The sequence below is a fragment of the Necator americanus genome (genome assembly GCF_031761385.1).
Source record: "Necator americanus strain Aroian chromosome Unknown Necator_2022.05.29.01.07, whole genome shotgun sequence".
Lineage (NCBI taxonomy): Eukaryota > Metazoa > Nematoda > Chromadorea > Rhabditida > Ancylostomatidae > Necator > Necator americanus.
The window spans coordinates 79,902-96,060 of NW_026986548.1; the positions used below are offsets into that span (position 1 = coordinate 79,902).

Consider the following 16,159-nt stretch of genomic DNA (forward strand, 5'->3'; position numbering starts at 1 on the left):
GAAAACAAAGCGTGAGAAACAGTTCTGGTTGCACCGGTCTTCCCTACGATGCACCTTGTTACGTGGTAGTACGCCAGCAACTCCGTTCACGTTACAACGCCAAAAAATGCTAAATCCTAGACGCGCTGTGGATTGCAATCGTTCTATCGCACGTTGTCTTTTTGTATTGCGGGTGGGTATTTAGTGTAACTACTCTTGCATTCGTGTACAACACCCCTATCCCTGTTCGTGGTGAGATCCCAACTTTGTCGTCAACTTCGTGATGCCTTCGGAAAGACAGAATTACATTGTGCACCAATTCTGATCAGTGGATGATCCAGTGAGAAAAAGCAGCAACTCAGTAGAATCATTAAAGAAACGAAGTGGGATCAGAAGTAAAGAGGCTTGGTTTAAGATGTACGCTTGCAATGAAGAGTATAAATATTTATGAGCGACGATTTTTTTCTTGGATTCAAGCGACACTTCTTGCCTACACTTCCACTACTAAACAGTTTTGTTGGGATCAGAACAGTCACTATATTGTTTTTTTTTTTTTGGTTTCTTCTATTTTTGGTCTACGTACCTGTCCGGAAGGGGTTATCATTTCAGACATAAACTGTGGATTTCTTTTTCTTTCCCTGTGAATCTGAAACGTCTTCCTTTTCCTCCAATTTAAACAGGAATAACTTTTTGCACTATTCTCGTTTTGCCACAATTTTTGTCTGTCGCTCAACAATTTTGGTTTTCTAATCATGTAGGTGAGCAGAGATTTTCTTACTCTTATCTAGGCTGTGTTCACATTTCTCTCATGTTGATCTCTAATTACAGGCGCTTGACTTTCAGCGACTACACTAAAGCAAACAAGAAAAAATCGGAAACACTTCATCACAGTCATTCTCTGAAGATGACAAAGATCAACTCAGAACATACATAGAGTAGCCATTATTTATCCTCGCAGCAGATTTTTAGGATTTTAAAATAGCAAACTATTGGGAAGTCAATACAGCAAAAATTGTTGAACTCGTGGTGAAAAATGAAAAAAAAAGACTTCTTTTCATCCGCTCCGTGACGTTGCAGTTAATCATTTTGAAAATTAAATAGTACACAGCTACTTATAAAGATAAAAGTAAACTAGTACTCAGAATTAGAAACAAAAAGAAGCTAGGAAAAAAGATTCTTTTCTTGGAACAATCTCCTTTTGATTCATGAGGAGCAATTACCACAACCACTCGAAGTTGAGAAGTTGCAGGTCAAATTAGCTAAACGAATGTTACTGAGGGAAAATATTGCAATGGTTGCGGTTAGCGAAGCGGGAAAAAACGGAGAAATTTACTAGAAAAACGACTAATGTTAGACTTTGGCAGGATACAAGATTTATATGTAATGTTTGAGACAGCTAGTTATCTACGCGAAGAAAAATTTGAAAAATACCCCTAGCTGCCCCTAACGTCTCTGACACGTTTCTAGCACTTGTGTTTACTTTTTTCTAGATAATTACTCGTTTCTTAGAGAGGAGCCCCATGTGGTCTCAGTTTTTTATTCGATTTCGTCTTCCCAGAGATGACGCACACTAGAAAAAATCTGCGGCATATTGAACAACAGGAATGCCTCCTAGGAAAATTCCTCGTGACGTGTTCGAATGCAAAGGAACTCACGCACTTTCTAAAAGTTCTCCGATTTTCTCGAAAATCTTTTAAATATCTAGGCGAACACAAGAAAAGTGATGCTTTTACGATGTCATAAAAATAGTAACATACTCTAACTACTTGCTAAGGAATCTGTTCGAATGCTTTCCAGACAAAAAAAACCTCCTTTCCTTGCAGTAGTCATTTTTTAAACAAATAAATTGCTGGGCCGTGGACTTCGCGTAAACAATACACAGTGTTCGCACATTTATCGTCACCGTTGAGTGACCAGGCCAAGAAGTCCGGCAAACAAAAGCATTACCGTTTGCCTTAACACCTCTCTTCGAGCTCGCATTTCGTTCCTGTACTGCGGTTTCTTCTATTCCTCAAATCTCAAGACATACAGAACTTTGTAGTTGATGAATTCCTTGTAGCACGCTTCGTTTATTCCTGATGAAGGCTGAAATGTGTCCCTCGTGTTCTCGGCAAGCTTTCTTGCGTTTTCGTGTGATTCATGGTCGATTGAATTAGCGAATAGAAATAATTCGCTGAAAAGAAATGGTAGTGGTTGCTAACGGGCATATTTTCCGCTTCAAATAAATTTCTCATGTGTACAATACTTGGAGAATGGAGCTGCAATGGGAAAGCTATCAAAAGAATGGATTCAGAGAACACCGATTCAATAATCATGCAAAAACCTCTGAAACAACGTTTTCATTCATCGACGGGTTTTATCTAATTGTTGCAATGGAAAGGATCAAATTTTCATGTGCTTGGCGGGCGCACCATTTCTCCGATCCTTATGTACATATGGTATAAATAAAAACAAGTGCAAACATCAATGTGTCCTTACTTTCTCTTCACGCTGTTTGTTTAAGACACAGAAACAGAAGACCCATCTACAAATATCCGGATCTTTTCAAAAAACGTTAATTTTACTTCATTCTCCCTTCGAACCCATTACTGGGAACTAACAGATTCCTTTGAATCGTGCTTAGAAAACTTTTTTCAAATCTAAGCATCTCTTTCCCTGCCACGCCAATCGCGAATCCAAACAATTGTCCGTTGAATAAACCCGAACCGAACTGCTGCAGCAAATAAGCAAATTACTGTGGGATTTTTTGGTTAAATTCTCTCGGAAAAGAAAAAAGAAGAACTGTATGCATATCTCTAAATACAGCTTTTCCGGTAACCTCTGGCAGTCCTAGAAATTAGAATTTACAGAAGATTGGTATATGTAGCAAATCGACGACCTAGTAACGAGTTTAGAAAATTTTGCTCCAAAGTTGAAGAAGTTTGTTAGTAACTACATCAGTACAGCAAGTAAGAGCATTATCTATATTATATCTATATTATTCCTGTAATAATAATAGATACAACGATCCAACGATTTTCAGTTCCACAGCGTTATTCATGTCTGGTGCTCCCTCATTTGATCCACCAATTACTTAAACTGTGGAGACTTTCTGCTAAAACTATTGTCTGACTCGCGGAGCCCACCTACAATCTTCTGAAATGCTGGCCGCTGCCATGCTTAATGTAGGTCTATTAGGACTTGTTATTAAACTTCGGGTGTGTTGCAGTCGGTTAGAGGTCCGTTGTAGCCACACGGTCGAGGGTTCAAAACCGCTCTAGTGCAAACCAAGCCCTTCATCCTTCCGAGGTCGATAAACTGGTACCAGAATTGTCTGGGAGGATAAAAACACTGACTTGATGGTCCCGCAAGTCATAGTATAGACGAACACTCGTTCCAAAACCTCAGCGATTAGCAAACCGAATTCCAGTAATATGCGTTGGCGCATCCAAGAGGATTGATACGCCAGTGACTTTATCCTTCATCCTTCAATGTTATTCATTTTCATAAAATCGCTTGAACTGTTAGAAGGCGGAATGGTGTAATGGTAAGATGCCAGCACTTTGTCTGCAGGGTCGGTGGTTCGGAACCGCCCGAGGGCCGCTTTTTCCGTATCCCAGAAATACTCATCAATATCATTCATTTTCGGCCTATTTTTGTCGCTTTGTATTATGGAAGAAATGAAGCTTAAACATTAAACTACTTTTAGAGTTTATCCAGAAGTATTGGTTTTTTCAGCAAAGTGACTGAAAACACTCATAAATCGACAATGATAAGGAGGGTGATTTGTATACACGCTGTTTCTCGCTGCTTATGAATTTCAGTGGACGGTCTTGTCTCCAGCAGCTTTCATCTTTACATGAAAATAACTCAGACGAGTTCCAGCAACGTCAGTTATTTTCCTTTCTCTCCACTATTATCCGTTTTGCGCTCATACGCCGCTTTTGACCTATATAACAGTTGTTTTGCACATTTCTGTGCATTGTTTTGCACTCCTTCCACTATCCTTCTTTTTCCGTTTGTCGCGCACGATTTGAGCTAATTTCCGCTTACAGCAAGCACTGCATGGTCAGTGAAGTAATAGAATATCCATAAAATGGAGATAAATTTCTAGAAAAAAAGTAACGGATATCGATCTATTCAACAGATCAGAATTCAAGTGTTCAGCATATTGAGTTCTATCATGCAGTAAATATAGATAGGGTCGTCGTAGTTTTACAAATGACAGATATGGCAAACATTCACTTCAAATCTAGAAACCGAAACTAGAGCATCAGATTGATCAAGACTAGAGCATCAGATGTATCCGACCAAGCAGCTTTTTACACTGGTACGGGAAGTTGAGTCCACTTAGTCAAATCTATAGAAACAAGATAGATATCTGGAGATATCAAAAAAAAATCTTTAGGAGCCGATGAGACGAGAATTTCGGGACATCATCTTTATGCCTTCGTTTTGCATTTATAAACAGTGATACCAGCGCTTGAAGAAACAATTTTTCCCTTCAAATCTAGGAAGCTCTATGGTCATCCTGCAGTTCATTGACCACTCCTCCCAATATTCGTAACAGTTCAAATCGCTGGCTGTTTAGGCATTCTAGCTGGAGTGTTACGGATCGTCTGCTCTTTGCTTTCTGAGTAAGGAAGAAAAGGGGAAAGTCCTCGAGAGCGCAGAAGAATGAAAAAAGCGAACAGAGGAGATTATGGGATTTTCAGGCAAAGCGGAGCCGCGGCTTCTAGGTACTATGGTGATTCATATTTTGCGGGTTTCGCTTCTTTTTGCCTCGTAACACGTTCACTTCTTTTCCAACTATGGTCACCGTTTAAAGGAGAAGAGACGGGGATCTGTGTGAATGTGCATGCGCGGAGATACTTACGAAGGCGAGAGTACACGAAATGCGAAGCTATTCTCTTCTGATTCCTTATCCAAATATGGGAATATAATCTCATAATCCACGCAATGAAGTGGAGAATTCTTCACCACTAAGCCCGTCGAAAAGAGTTCGAATAAATGCAAAAAGTATGCCAACCAAATCTTGCCTCCGGCACTTTTAACGATCCTTAGAAGAAGAGAGGAAGAACAATTGTAGGATAAAAGGTTCACAGGATGCGCTGTTTTGATTTTCTTTTCAAGAAAAGCCACATTTTCTAATGTTTAATAGTTGGGTCGTGAGATTCAGTCTTCAGTGAGATCTGATAGAGTCACCCGCTAAACAGACAAACAACGAACAACGTGACGAAATGTGCTCTCTTTTCTATTAAAAATTGATTACTAGTAACTGTTTTTATTTCTTCTGTTTAATTCAGTGCAGTCGTGCGGTGCCTTTTGTATCCACGCAAAAATTCGCACTCTCTCCTCTTTTTCTGGCTTGGATCACAACTTTTTTGCACGAAAAGTTGCTTGGAACAGAGTCTTGTTGATATCCCAATAGAATTCGAGAATCAAATTTTCATGGAAATCCTTTGAGCTTCATATTAATTGTTATATATGTATATCAGGTTTCTTTTTGCAGATAACATCTGGACCCTTCAGCTCATACGAAATTTCTGAAATTCAGAAATTATGTATCTTTCTCGGGTTGGTTCACTGAATGAGTAGTGCATACATTCACTAAGTTGTTTAGACGTTTACCTCGTTTGTAGGAAAATGTTTAGTTTTTCGTTTTACACCTTGTATCAACAACAGTGAGACTTTTCTTGTGAATGACAAGACAAGGATAATAAATGAAATAAAATAATGATAAACATAAAAGTGAAGGTAAATTAATAATAAATATGAATAACTAAATAATAAAACAATTAAATGAATACAAATCGAACGTAATCAAAATCGATTGTAATTCAATCCAGTTCGCGGGACCTATAATAAATAATAATGTTTCAATAAACGTTCTTAAATAATAGATGAAGTAATTTTTTAACATGCATAGGAAGAAAATTCCCCACTAGTTTTTGTTTATCTCAACACATATGGGAATACATGTGGGTGCTTGCCAATATGTGGATGAATGGATAAGTCTTTTTCTGGGTCGTTAGGCTTGGATATCTGTAAATTCGGCATTTCTCTCTCTGGGATACGTGTTCCTCCCTCCACACACGTCCACGAGCCAAACGAAACAACATTCCCAGCTGTTGGTCATGTGAAACGTCATCGAACGAGCACGCTGCTCTAATGGAGACGCACTCTATTTCGACACATTGCATGCGAAGCGTTTTTGCGCCTTCTCAGCTGATATGTTTGCTTTCCACTTATGCCGTGACTCTTCGTTTCCGCTGCCGTCCGCCCGTCCCGTCGCACAGCTGATATCCTCAGTAATGCATGCCGTTTAGCGCTTTCGACACCTCATCACACTTTCAAGGTCTTCTTTCTTCTTGTAGAGTGCCCAACAAATAAATTCATAAAATTTCCGAAACTTTGTAGTAGACTTTGCAGTGGTTTTCCCCAGAAGTAAAAAAAAAACTGGTAAAAATTAGTAAATTGTCGACGTTGTTTCACGTTACTGAAACCAGAACCACTCGAAAAATAAATTTCTACACGGTAATGGGTGGTTTGTCCTCCAGAGGAAGAAAATGTGCACTTTTTTGCAGTATTAAAATCATGATAATAACAGTTTCTTTATATTCCAATGGGGAAAACACGAAAATATTGGCATTAACGCGCAGACACAGAAAAAAATGAGATGATTATAATTATATGACCATAAAAATAGTGAAAGTTTCGTTTTCGTGTGTTTTTTCACAAGGGTGCTTACGTCACAAAGATCTTCTGTTCAAACGGAAAAACCCTGGCTAATTACTATAATTAAAACCTGTTCTTAGATTGTCCCCGTAACTCTTTTTTCCATTCAAGCGAGAACCTTAACGCAAATGAAATGAAAGAAATGACCTACAGTTCCTAAAAAATGTGCTATTTCTTGATTTTTCCCTATCAAGGTAACTAAAGAAAACGAAGAAGGCAAATCGTTGGAGAAAAAATTATTGCGAAACCATTACGGGATTTGAGCGCTGAAGAATTGAAATATAGGAAAATTTCGATGAAGAAGCGCCCAAGCATCAAAACAGAACCTTTTGGCGTGTGCGAGCTTCGCTTTTCCACAGCTCGCAAAATTCTTTCATATTCTGATGTTTGTTTCATTCCTGTTGTTTTTATGCAGAGATTGTGGGATAGTGGGAATTCTTTGGGAAGAGTTCTGAGAAGAAACTGACATATTTCTTCTTGAGGTCTACTAAAATTGCTAAGTTTAGGTGAAAGTCAAGCAAAAAAGGCATGACCAGACCTCCTAAATTTCCTCCGGAAAATCCTTGTGTTATATATTTCTGCACAGGAAGAACTTTCGGAATCGTCGACGACATGCGTTTGCAGAGTGGGTCAGCTTTTGTTGAACATGACTCATTTTCCACGTGATTTCGGGACCATATCGTTGGGAAATGCTCGTAATTCTCTCAACAGTGCACTAATTTCACACACTCGACCTTCGTTGAATAGGTGAGCGTGGAAGATGCATAGAAAGTCCTGAAATGATAACGAAGAATTCCAGAAACTCAACAAGCACCTCTGCGTTTAATACTGAACGCCGAGCATTTATCACATTTCATATTATTTCTACAATTCCCGAACTTTAGGAGTTATCAACAGAAGTTAGATTCTCTATGGATCGAAATCATACAAAAGAACACTAAAAAATGAGAGAATAAATGCAAAATATGCTTGTGAAATACGGATGTTTAAATAAATATAAATACATAAGAAAAAAGCGATGATGCGTAGTTTCTCTGCCAGGCAGAATTTGCAGGAGTCGTTCTGCATGACCCTTTGCCATATTACGGTAATACCATACCCCCTTGATTTTCATGCACATAATGCAGGAGAAGTCGACGAAAAAAAAATTCCGGAAAGGTTTTTTTTTGGCAAATGAAGGAACTTCGAAGAGAAAACATAATTGGACTACCATTCAAAAGAGAACAGGTGAACGGAAGGAAATCCGGCAGGGGCACGGTGGCAGGTGGGCGGCGCATGAATTTTGAGGTAGACAGCGGCATTAGCTCCTGAGACCTCTGATACCTCTGTGCTTCCTGCGCCAGGTTTATTACGGTAAACGCACAGCAGTTATCTAGAGCGGAGCAATAATAGTTGCCTTTTCCGGAGTTTCTTTCGATGGCCAGACTTATTTCCTCGCTTGTGCGTGACTACGGCAAACTTATCCAGCAGTTGTTTTTTCGCGACAATCGGCTAACTCAAAATTCCGGCGTGCAACGATGCCCCGATAAACAACGACTCTATTGTCCAGCAGCGACGAACTTTGGCCTCGTTGTTTTGATTCGGACTGGCTGTCAGTTGCAGTGTTCTGAAATCGTCACTTCCAACCAGAATGATCTCCCTAACGTTTTCTATGCAGTTTCGTGCGAGAACAAGACAAAACAGAACCGAAATTTTTGCATCACGTAGGTGAAACATTTCAGCAACCTTCGCAAGTAGGAATAGTTAGGAAACGGTAAGAACTGAGAGGATTCCCTCTTACGCTTCTAACGTGAAATCCTACCGTAGAAATTTGAGGATTTCATGGAAATGTTTCGAGCGACACCTACATTATTTGCATCTTTCGTCGAGAAGTGAAAGAAAATCGTTTAATACAAACGCCAATTGCCACAAACACTATCGGAAAAAGTTCCAGTGTTTCGTTGTTTACTCATTGTTGAGCTATTGGAACTGTCTTCCAGGTTTTTTTTTCACTGAATTTGCCTCCGTTTAACCCTGTAAAAAGTGAAATCCGATTTCACTAACTAGTTTCCTCATAACCATAACTTTTCCATCGGCGAGTTTTGGAAGTGAGAACAACGCATGCGAAACCTGCCAACTGAGTGACCGCTCACTGTTGAAGCACCCTTAATTACGGTAGCTCTGCCTGTTCAGCCTTTATGTTAGGTCACTTAAGTTCCGACAAGGCGGCATTGCACAACATATGGTTAAATGCGGGAACTGGATGTCTACGCAATGAAACAGGATTTGAATTCTGGTTTCTGCAGTGGAAGTGGACTGCATGGCCATAGATGCGTGTGTGGCTGCAGTCCACTCGAATCAGTTCATGTCCGCAACCGCAACGGACTGGAAGCTCTTAATTCACTTTGACCATTCTTGTTTGCACGCGCCTCACTCCTACCAACTCCTGAGCTTCATGTCACTCACTTCTTATTGCATTGAAATCGCATATATCTTCTTTAGCGTTTAGTCAAAGTCCTTTAAGTTAATTAAGACCCTTTACGTCATTTCACTTTATTGTTTCTTAAATTTCTTCAAATAGTCCAGTAAACTCGTTCCCTTTTCAATTTCACGGACCATATTTCAGCCTTTTTGAGGATGGAAACTTTGTTATTGGCTACACAAAGCATTATGAGAACCACGTCTTTGATGTTTCCCATAATATAGTTATTATGGTTGCTCATAAGAGGCCATTCTTGCAACGAAAACTGCTCCAAGATACACTTGTTTATCCAAAAAATGAGAGCTTGCATTTTATTCCTTTTTTCAAATGCATGTTCATTTGTGAACGTAGGTTGCGAATAAAAAGATTATCCAGCTCAAAAGAGAGTTTTAAAAGAATGTTTCAAGAAAAAAGTGGAGAAGCGTGAAAATGACACATAAAATGTATGCAATTTTTTCGAGGTCCCCTTTGTTAGGAACCTCCATTTTGTTCTTCACTATACTATTATTGTTACTATTATGGCTTTATGAAATCACCATCCGGAAATTCTGCAAATTCTTTTATTTCTTACTTTTTTATTATGCTCGAAGCATTTTCATCATCTCAGAATTGAATAGGATTTTTATATTTGCACGCGTATCATAAACTTAATTCTGTTTGTACGCATACCATCAACTTAATTCTGAATCAGTACATCTTCCCTAGCATCTCACTCACTTCCTATGCTCCAATGATTGTTCTGTTTATAAATTCGGATGTCGCCAATGTGTTTGTGTTTGAAGTAACATATGCTGCGTGAAAGCCCGCAATTTTCGAGGATGACGTGACCACATGCGGGAGGCGGGTCCCAGTCGACCTCTTCTCTTTCGTCGAGATTTCCTAATATTTTCGGCAATATTGGCTAGCTCAGTCGTCGAGTCCTTGTGTCGCCGACCGCCAATGACCGAAAATGGCCACTCTTCAAATTTTCGCATTTGGGAAGACAGCGTGAGAAGAGAAGGAATTTGATCGAATGACATTTTGATATTCGGTCATATTCTCTCTCGTTACAGTATCTTCGAAGGTTTTTCCTCTGGAAGTTATACGTAGAGGAACTTAGGATATTCCCAAACTAAACTACGAGGGTTTATCCGCTGAGGACAACACCCTTTCAGAAAAAGTTCCTACACAATTCCTTCACTGCAGCACATATGCACCTTTACTATTGTTCTGTTCATCCAACAGCCATTATTCCTACGGAATGTGCACTTGCAGTGAGGTATTCACAAACAACGAGCGCCATATGCCTCCCTACACGCAGAAACACCTTCCAAGGTGTCGTATGCTTCACGTTTTATCTCACATATGTGAGGATACTCTCCTCCACATCGATGAACTCTTGGAAGTCTCGAGGCGAATCCCGAGCGATTTCCATAAATGACGGTGCGACATGTGCTAGAATTCGAGGATCTTCCACGCGGTAAAACACGAGAGCATTTTTCACGTTCTGTCCATAGATGGAGGCCTGCGATAGGATCACAACAGCCTATACGGATATACATTCGATTCCATTCGAAAAGGAGAGGACTAATAATGAATTCTCAAGTGGTGAGGACGTCCAAAAGAGGCACAAATGGCTAAGTTTTCATATCCAGGGAAGTACGAGTTAGCCAGTTTTATCTTGGGTAATTCTTTATATGTTACCGGGTTGTAACAACGCACCAATCGCCTCTGTTGTCTTTCCAAGTTCGACTTCAACCCTTTAGACTGAAATAGCGAAGTACCTTTTTATTCCAAAGGTTCAGTGGCAGTACAGAATACATTTATATGACTTGATTGGTACTCCACGATGGATAGACGGGCATAGGTGTGGATATACAACTATCCAATAGAAATTAATCCTCACATGGATGATGCATTATGTGGGGAGATATGTATTCACCCACTTTCCTCTGGAAGTATTTATCCGGCAAACGACCAGGTCTTGCAACGAAGGACCAGTCTATCCAGATTCGTATCAGAAAATCAACTAATATTGGATGGTACTGTTGGAAAAAAAAAGCATCGATGGTTTCATTTCTATCTTATTTTTCCTTTCAAGGACAAAGAAATATTGGATGTGTGATCAGACCAGTTTAATCAAACTGGTGAAGAAGCGGTCGCAGGCAGCCATTAATAGTACGTAGACGTTTTTTTTTCGTTGTTTTAGCAGCTTTTCTGGAGTGGTTTGGACATCTCTCAAATGCAGTATCTTTCACTCACAATGACCATTTAAGACGTAAAAACAAGTGTGCTGGAATGCCCGAAAGTATGCTCGAAGTATCTATGCCCTTGTAAGACAATCCATTCCTTGAATGGGACACATATTCCTTTTTTCAAGTCTTGGCATTGTAGACATAAGTCATGCAGTTTGTTTTTCGTCAAGGTAGCACTAAGGGGCAACCTCCAACGTCAAAATTACTCGACCACAAAAATCACCATCGCTCATGCGCTCTCAGCCCTCCAAAGCAAATCTATCAGCGACTTACAGATCCTGAATCCTTTCCATGAATATTCTCCCATTCTCCATTCCAGTCTTCATGTACACATGCTCCATATCAGCTATGAAGTAAGCCTTGTGTGGTTGTCTTTGCGTCTCAACATCCGTCGAAATTGAAAGAATTGGAAACACTTCAATAAGCTGGCTACCTTTTTCTGTTACCCTGCCAGAAAGTTCTATTGGAGCTCATAGCAATATTGAACATTTTCAGGTGTTATTCGTGTGCTGTTGTGGTATGTCACACAAACATAAACAAAGCTGCCCAAGTTTAGCAAGGTCCCATTAGTAGCATATCATGCGACAATCATCACCTCTTTTGCGTTAAACAAGTATTCCACCGGATTCGGCTCAGATACGGGAAGTATTCGCGATGAGTCCATGTCTCGCTAATAAACAAGTAAACAGCAAAAAGTGCAGTTTATCCCTCCACTGCTTCACAGCGTTTGCTTTCACCTCATCCATTAGACTCAGGCGTCACCCTGTTACCGCGTCTAATCGCAGCTGGAAGTGGGTCCACGTTCTTATGGGTTCTGTGATTGTCTGAACAAACTTTTTGATGTTTTTGCTGCTTCCGTTTAAAGAACGTTTTGTGGGCTCATTTAGAAACACCTCGAAAAAATCACATTCATCCCCCGTGGCGTTCATGAAATCCTTGTTTGTCGCTATAAATTGTAACACTTCGAGCAGATTTTTTTTCCGTTCCTGGAAACATTTTAATGTTTCATTTTTAAAAAAAAATAATAGTCTCACTGTCCTTCACATAGATTCATTCGTAAATCTTTCTGGTTCTCATTGAATTCATTTAATAACTCGTCATTCCCTTTTTGAAGGTCTTACAAAGTCTTGGAGTTTTTGCAAAAATCACTCTCCATATCCTCCGCTCTTTTGTTCTTTAAAGAATTAATAACGACTGTAAGTTGGATATTTCCCGGTGTAATTTTTAGGAGTGAATCGACTTCATTCCAGTTTAACATTTTCCTTTTTTTTGAAAAACTCAAAGGTTCCTTTTAGTCTTGGTATATATATATATATATATATATATAATATAATATATAATATATAATATATTATATATAGTATATAGTATATAGTATATATGCATGCTTATGTACGTGGTCCACTAATCTTTATTAGAAATCTCCTCAATGTTTTCTAAGCGTGCTTCACCCCTTTTATGTCGCTTTTATGTTCAATTCAAAAAGGTTTCATTTTAAAAACTATGTGTTTACAAGCAAAAATCTATTTTTATGGAAACGACTAGAGCTTCCAACTAAAACCAGCGGCTAACACTGGAATGGACGCCAAAATTCAACTATGGAAGTTGTTTTCTGCTGGTGCTCGTAAAATCGTCCTCTATTCGAGCATTTTGGAGTGGGCGGCAGCGGCTGGACATCATCGCGCTGGCACCACGATTCCGCTTTACGACACCGCATACACTTCTTGCAGTATCTCAATACTCCCGCTCTTCGTAGTGTTTCTTCAAAACATTCTCTGCATTTCTCTCTGCAACGGCTTGTCCTTGGCACCACTTGGCGCTCGCCTACTGTCTTATAACTCCTGGAAATGTAAGGTTGAGAAGAACATTCTAGGATTACGAGCTCTTTTCTAAGGTCAATCCCAAGATTTCGAGCCCACAGTTGACCGCTTCAGATGTTGCTCAGCAGTCCCTGTGATTTGAGTCCAAGTACTTCCCTGACCTCTTGTGTGCATTGAATTTTAGGACTTTGTCGGGTTCGCCTCTTGCTGCCCATGGTCGCACCAAAGTGCATCATCAGACATCAGTGAACAGCTAGCTTTTCCAGTAGTACGAATCTCAATAATAATAATAAGGAATGACAATGTAGTAGAGAAAACGCAAACACTTCGGCTGCCGACGTAAATTGATACCGCAGCTTCAGTTTTTTGCAGTGCCACATACTTACATTCTATGATTGTGCTCTACATAACCAGCGCTCCTATCCATACACCCAGAACTCGTTTAGTAACAGGTTGGACCTTTTTTATTTTCTTCATTCTAAGGATTTCCATTTCTTCGGCTATACCAGCGCGGTTTTCTCCAACTGCTAAGTGCCTGGCATTCCCTTCACGAAGTTGTTGTTCGCTGAAATCGCCTCCGACAACTGCCATTACTACAAACCACTACAAGCTCATCCCAGTTACTGCTCGGCTTCGTTGTTTATGACCGCTTGAATTATGGACGGACACTTGGTGGCCGACGTCCAGCCGTCATTTCGCTTCTTCCGGGAGGAAACGCCGCATCGCTCCACATTTAACGATGTTCATCTCGTCGCGTGCAATGAACAAAAGAGATGCGAGGGTAGACTTATTGTTGCTGTTGCAGGTCCGTGCGCAGGTTCGGAGCAATTTGTTATGTTTTTTTGTCGTTTGTTTCCGAGATAGCACGACGAGAAATTCTATCTTTGTTGCCATTCACTTAATTAAAAATTCTTCTATCCAACCATAACTCTGAGCACACAGCTGTAGCTCTGACTTCGAGATCGGAAGTCGAGGGACCATCTTATTTACATTACAACCGTGTGATCTTATGTATATAGTTGGCCCCAGATGTGTTCAACCGAGTGAATGTAACGTTTCTGCTGTCCCCCTCTCTCTGCTCGCATACACCCTCTCTTCTTTCTGTCTTGTTTCTTACGAAGGCGAATTCCCAACTTCCGGTTGAACACGCCTGGATTTTACAGTTTGCAATGCAATCCCAATTTTTTTTTCATTTAATCGTAGTTGCTCGAAAACGAAGAAAGTGTGAATCGGTGCGTTTCGCCTCCTTTTTACGTTTACTCAATTTTTTTTTTGAAAAACTGCACGAATGCAGTGGAATTTCTGACTTCCATGCTCACTTTTCCATGTCATGCTCCCACCGTCACCAAAAGGCTCGCGAGTCTTCTGCAGAAGATACTTCTCCATGAATAGTTGACAAGTTGGGCTACGTGGTTTGTAAATTTTTGAGGTGACAAATATAGAAATATATGAAGAAATAATATGAACTATATGCTGTAATCCTCCGTTTTTAGAAAACACTCAGGTATCGCCAGTGCATGTCCAAATGACTGTTCATCTGATCCTCCCATGCTTAACAAACAAACAACAAAAAGCCGCGGAACCTGTGTTTACTGCTCAAATTCTTTTTATTTATGCGGTGAATTTGCGGTTTTTCCCTCACTTGCAGTCGAAGATTTCACACCCCTTAGAACTTCATTTCGATTTCTGCACCTACCTAGTACAGGATTACACGATTCCAGATTTCGCCTCCATCCTGGGTAACATTAATATCGAACATTGTGAACGACGAATCTGTATTCTGCAAATTTTTCGGTTGCGAGCTGAGCTTTTTGGTTCCGCGGGACGTTAGATTTTATTACATTCAACGAGATGTGGTCGACGTCTTCGTAATGCAGCTCATAACCGCTTGATCACCTAACCAAGTGGCTTCCGGAGACAAACGCGGATCATATTATCAGGAACCAAATGCTTACATGGTCAATTCATTTTTAGTTGCATACCGATTTTTTTCACTGTGAATGAGGACTCAGCAGTAGAAAGATCGGCTAATTAGTGAAAAGGCAATTGATTAGTCGCAGTCAAACCTATGCGTCAAAAATACGACATCCAGTAGACTAACTTTCTAAGATGCAGGAATAAATTCGTTCCGGAAACATGCCATTAGTTTTCTATACTGTAAGAACTTTTCTCTCATTTGAGATTCAACGACTGAGCGAGTTGTGTTGAATTGCTACACCTGATCTGTTTATTCAGCAAGCTGCCTGCTTTCTGATCGGAGCAAAGCTGACCAAGATACTGTATTATAAATGAAAAGAAATAAAGAACCTTGTGAATGACACCAAGTTATGCATGATAAGGTGCTGGGCGATGACGAATCCCTCTCGGACGCGATCCGTACAGTGACTTTGGTGGGGCAATTACCATAAAGTCAGTGTTTTTATCGTCCTAAATAAATCTTGTACGAGCTTTGTCGTCCCGTAGAATTGCGCTGGATTGGAATTCCATTGTAGGCTCGGTCGGCCTAGGGCTGAGCGAAGTAGAGGATCGCACAGTGGGAGGAGATTCTGCCTGCAACAGAACCCACCACTTTTTCTTCCCTGCTTCTTGGAAGAAAATTAAGAAGGGTTCTGATCAAAACTTTTGGCATACGCATAAAATGAGTTACAAGTTACAGAAACTTTTTGGCTATGAGCGGTTCCGAACTACTGATCGCGCGTTCGCAGTGATGATCTCTTACCACTGCGGTATAATAAAAATAAATGGCAAACAATAAGCTGTTTCTTCGAAAAATCTTCAGTATGAGCGACTTTACGTTTAAGCACACCAACACACTTTTTCTAATTCAGTTGTCAGTTGTTGCACTCCTTTGGATCTTGTCCTGCCAAGTTGGAGCAGTTGTTTCGGAGAGAAGGAAGAAATAGAGGGAAATGTACATAGTCCTCTTCGACATTTTGTTTGCCTTCCAC

At 40.1% G+C, this 16,159-nt stretch overlaps 1 protein-coding gene across 1 annotated transcript; it reads right to left on the reverse strand.

The window, feature by feature from the left end:
• Positions 1–10,490: 10,490 nt before the first annotated feature.
• On the reverse strand, positions 10,491–12,055 carry RB195_026453 (uncharacterized protein; the record flags this gene model as incomplete). The annotated part of the gene is made up of 2 exons (XM_064176942.1): positions 10,491–10,682; positions 11,987–12,055. 2 exons carry the CDS (start codon positions 12,053–12,055, stop codon positions 10,491–10,493), a joined length of 261 nt encoding a protein of 86 aa, XP_064070895.1.
• Between the last annotated feature and the right edge of the window lie 4,104 nt (positions 12,056–16,159).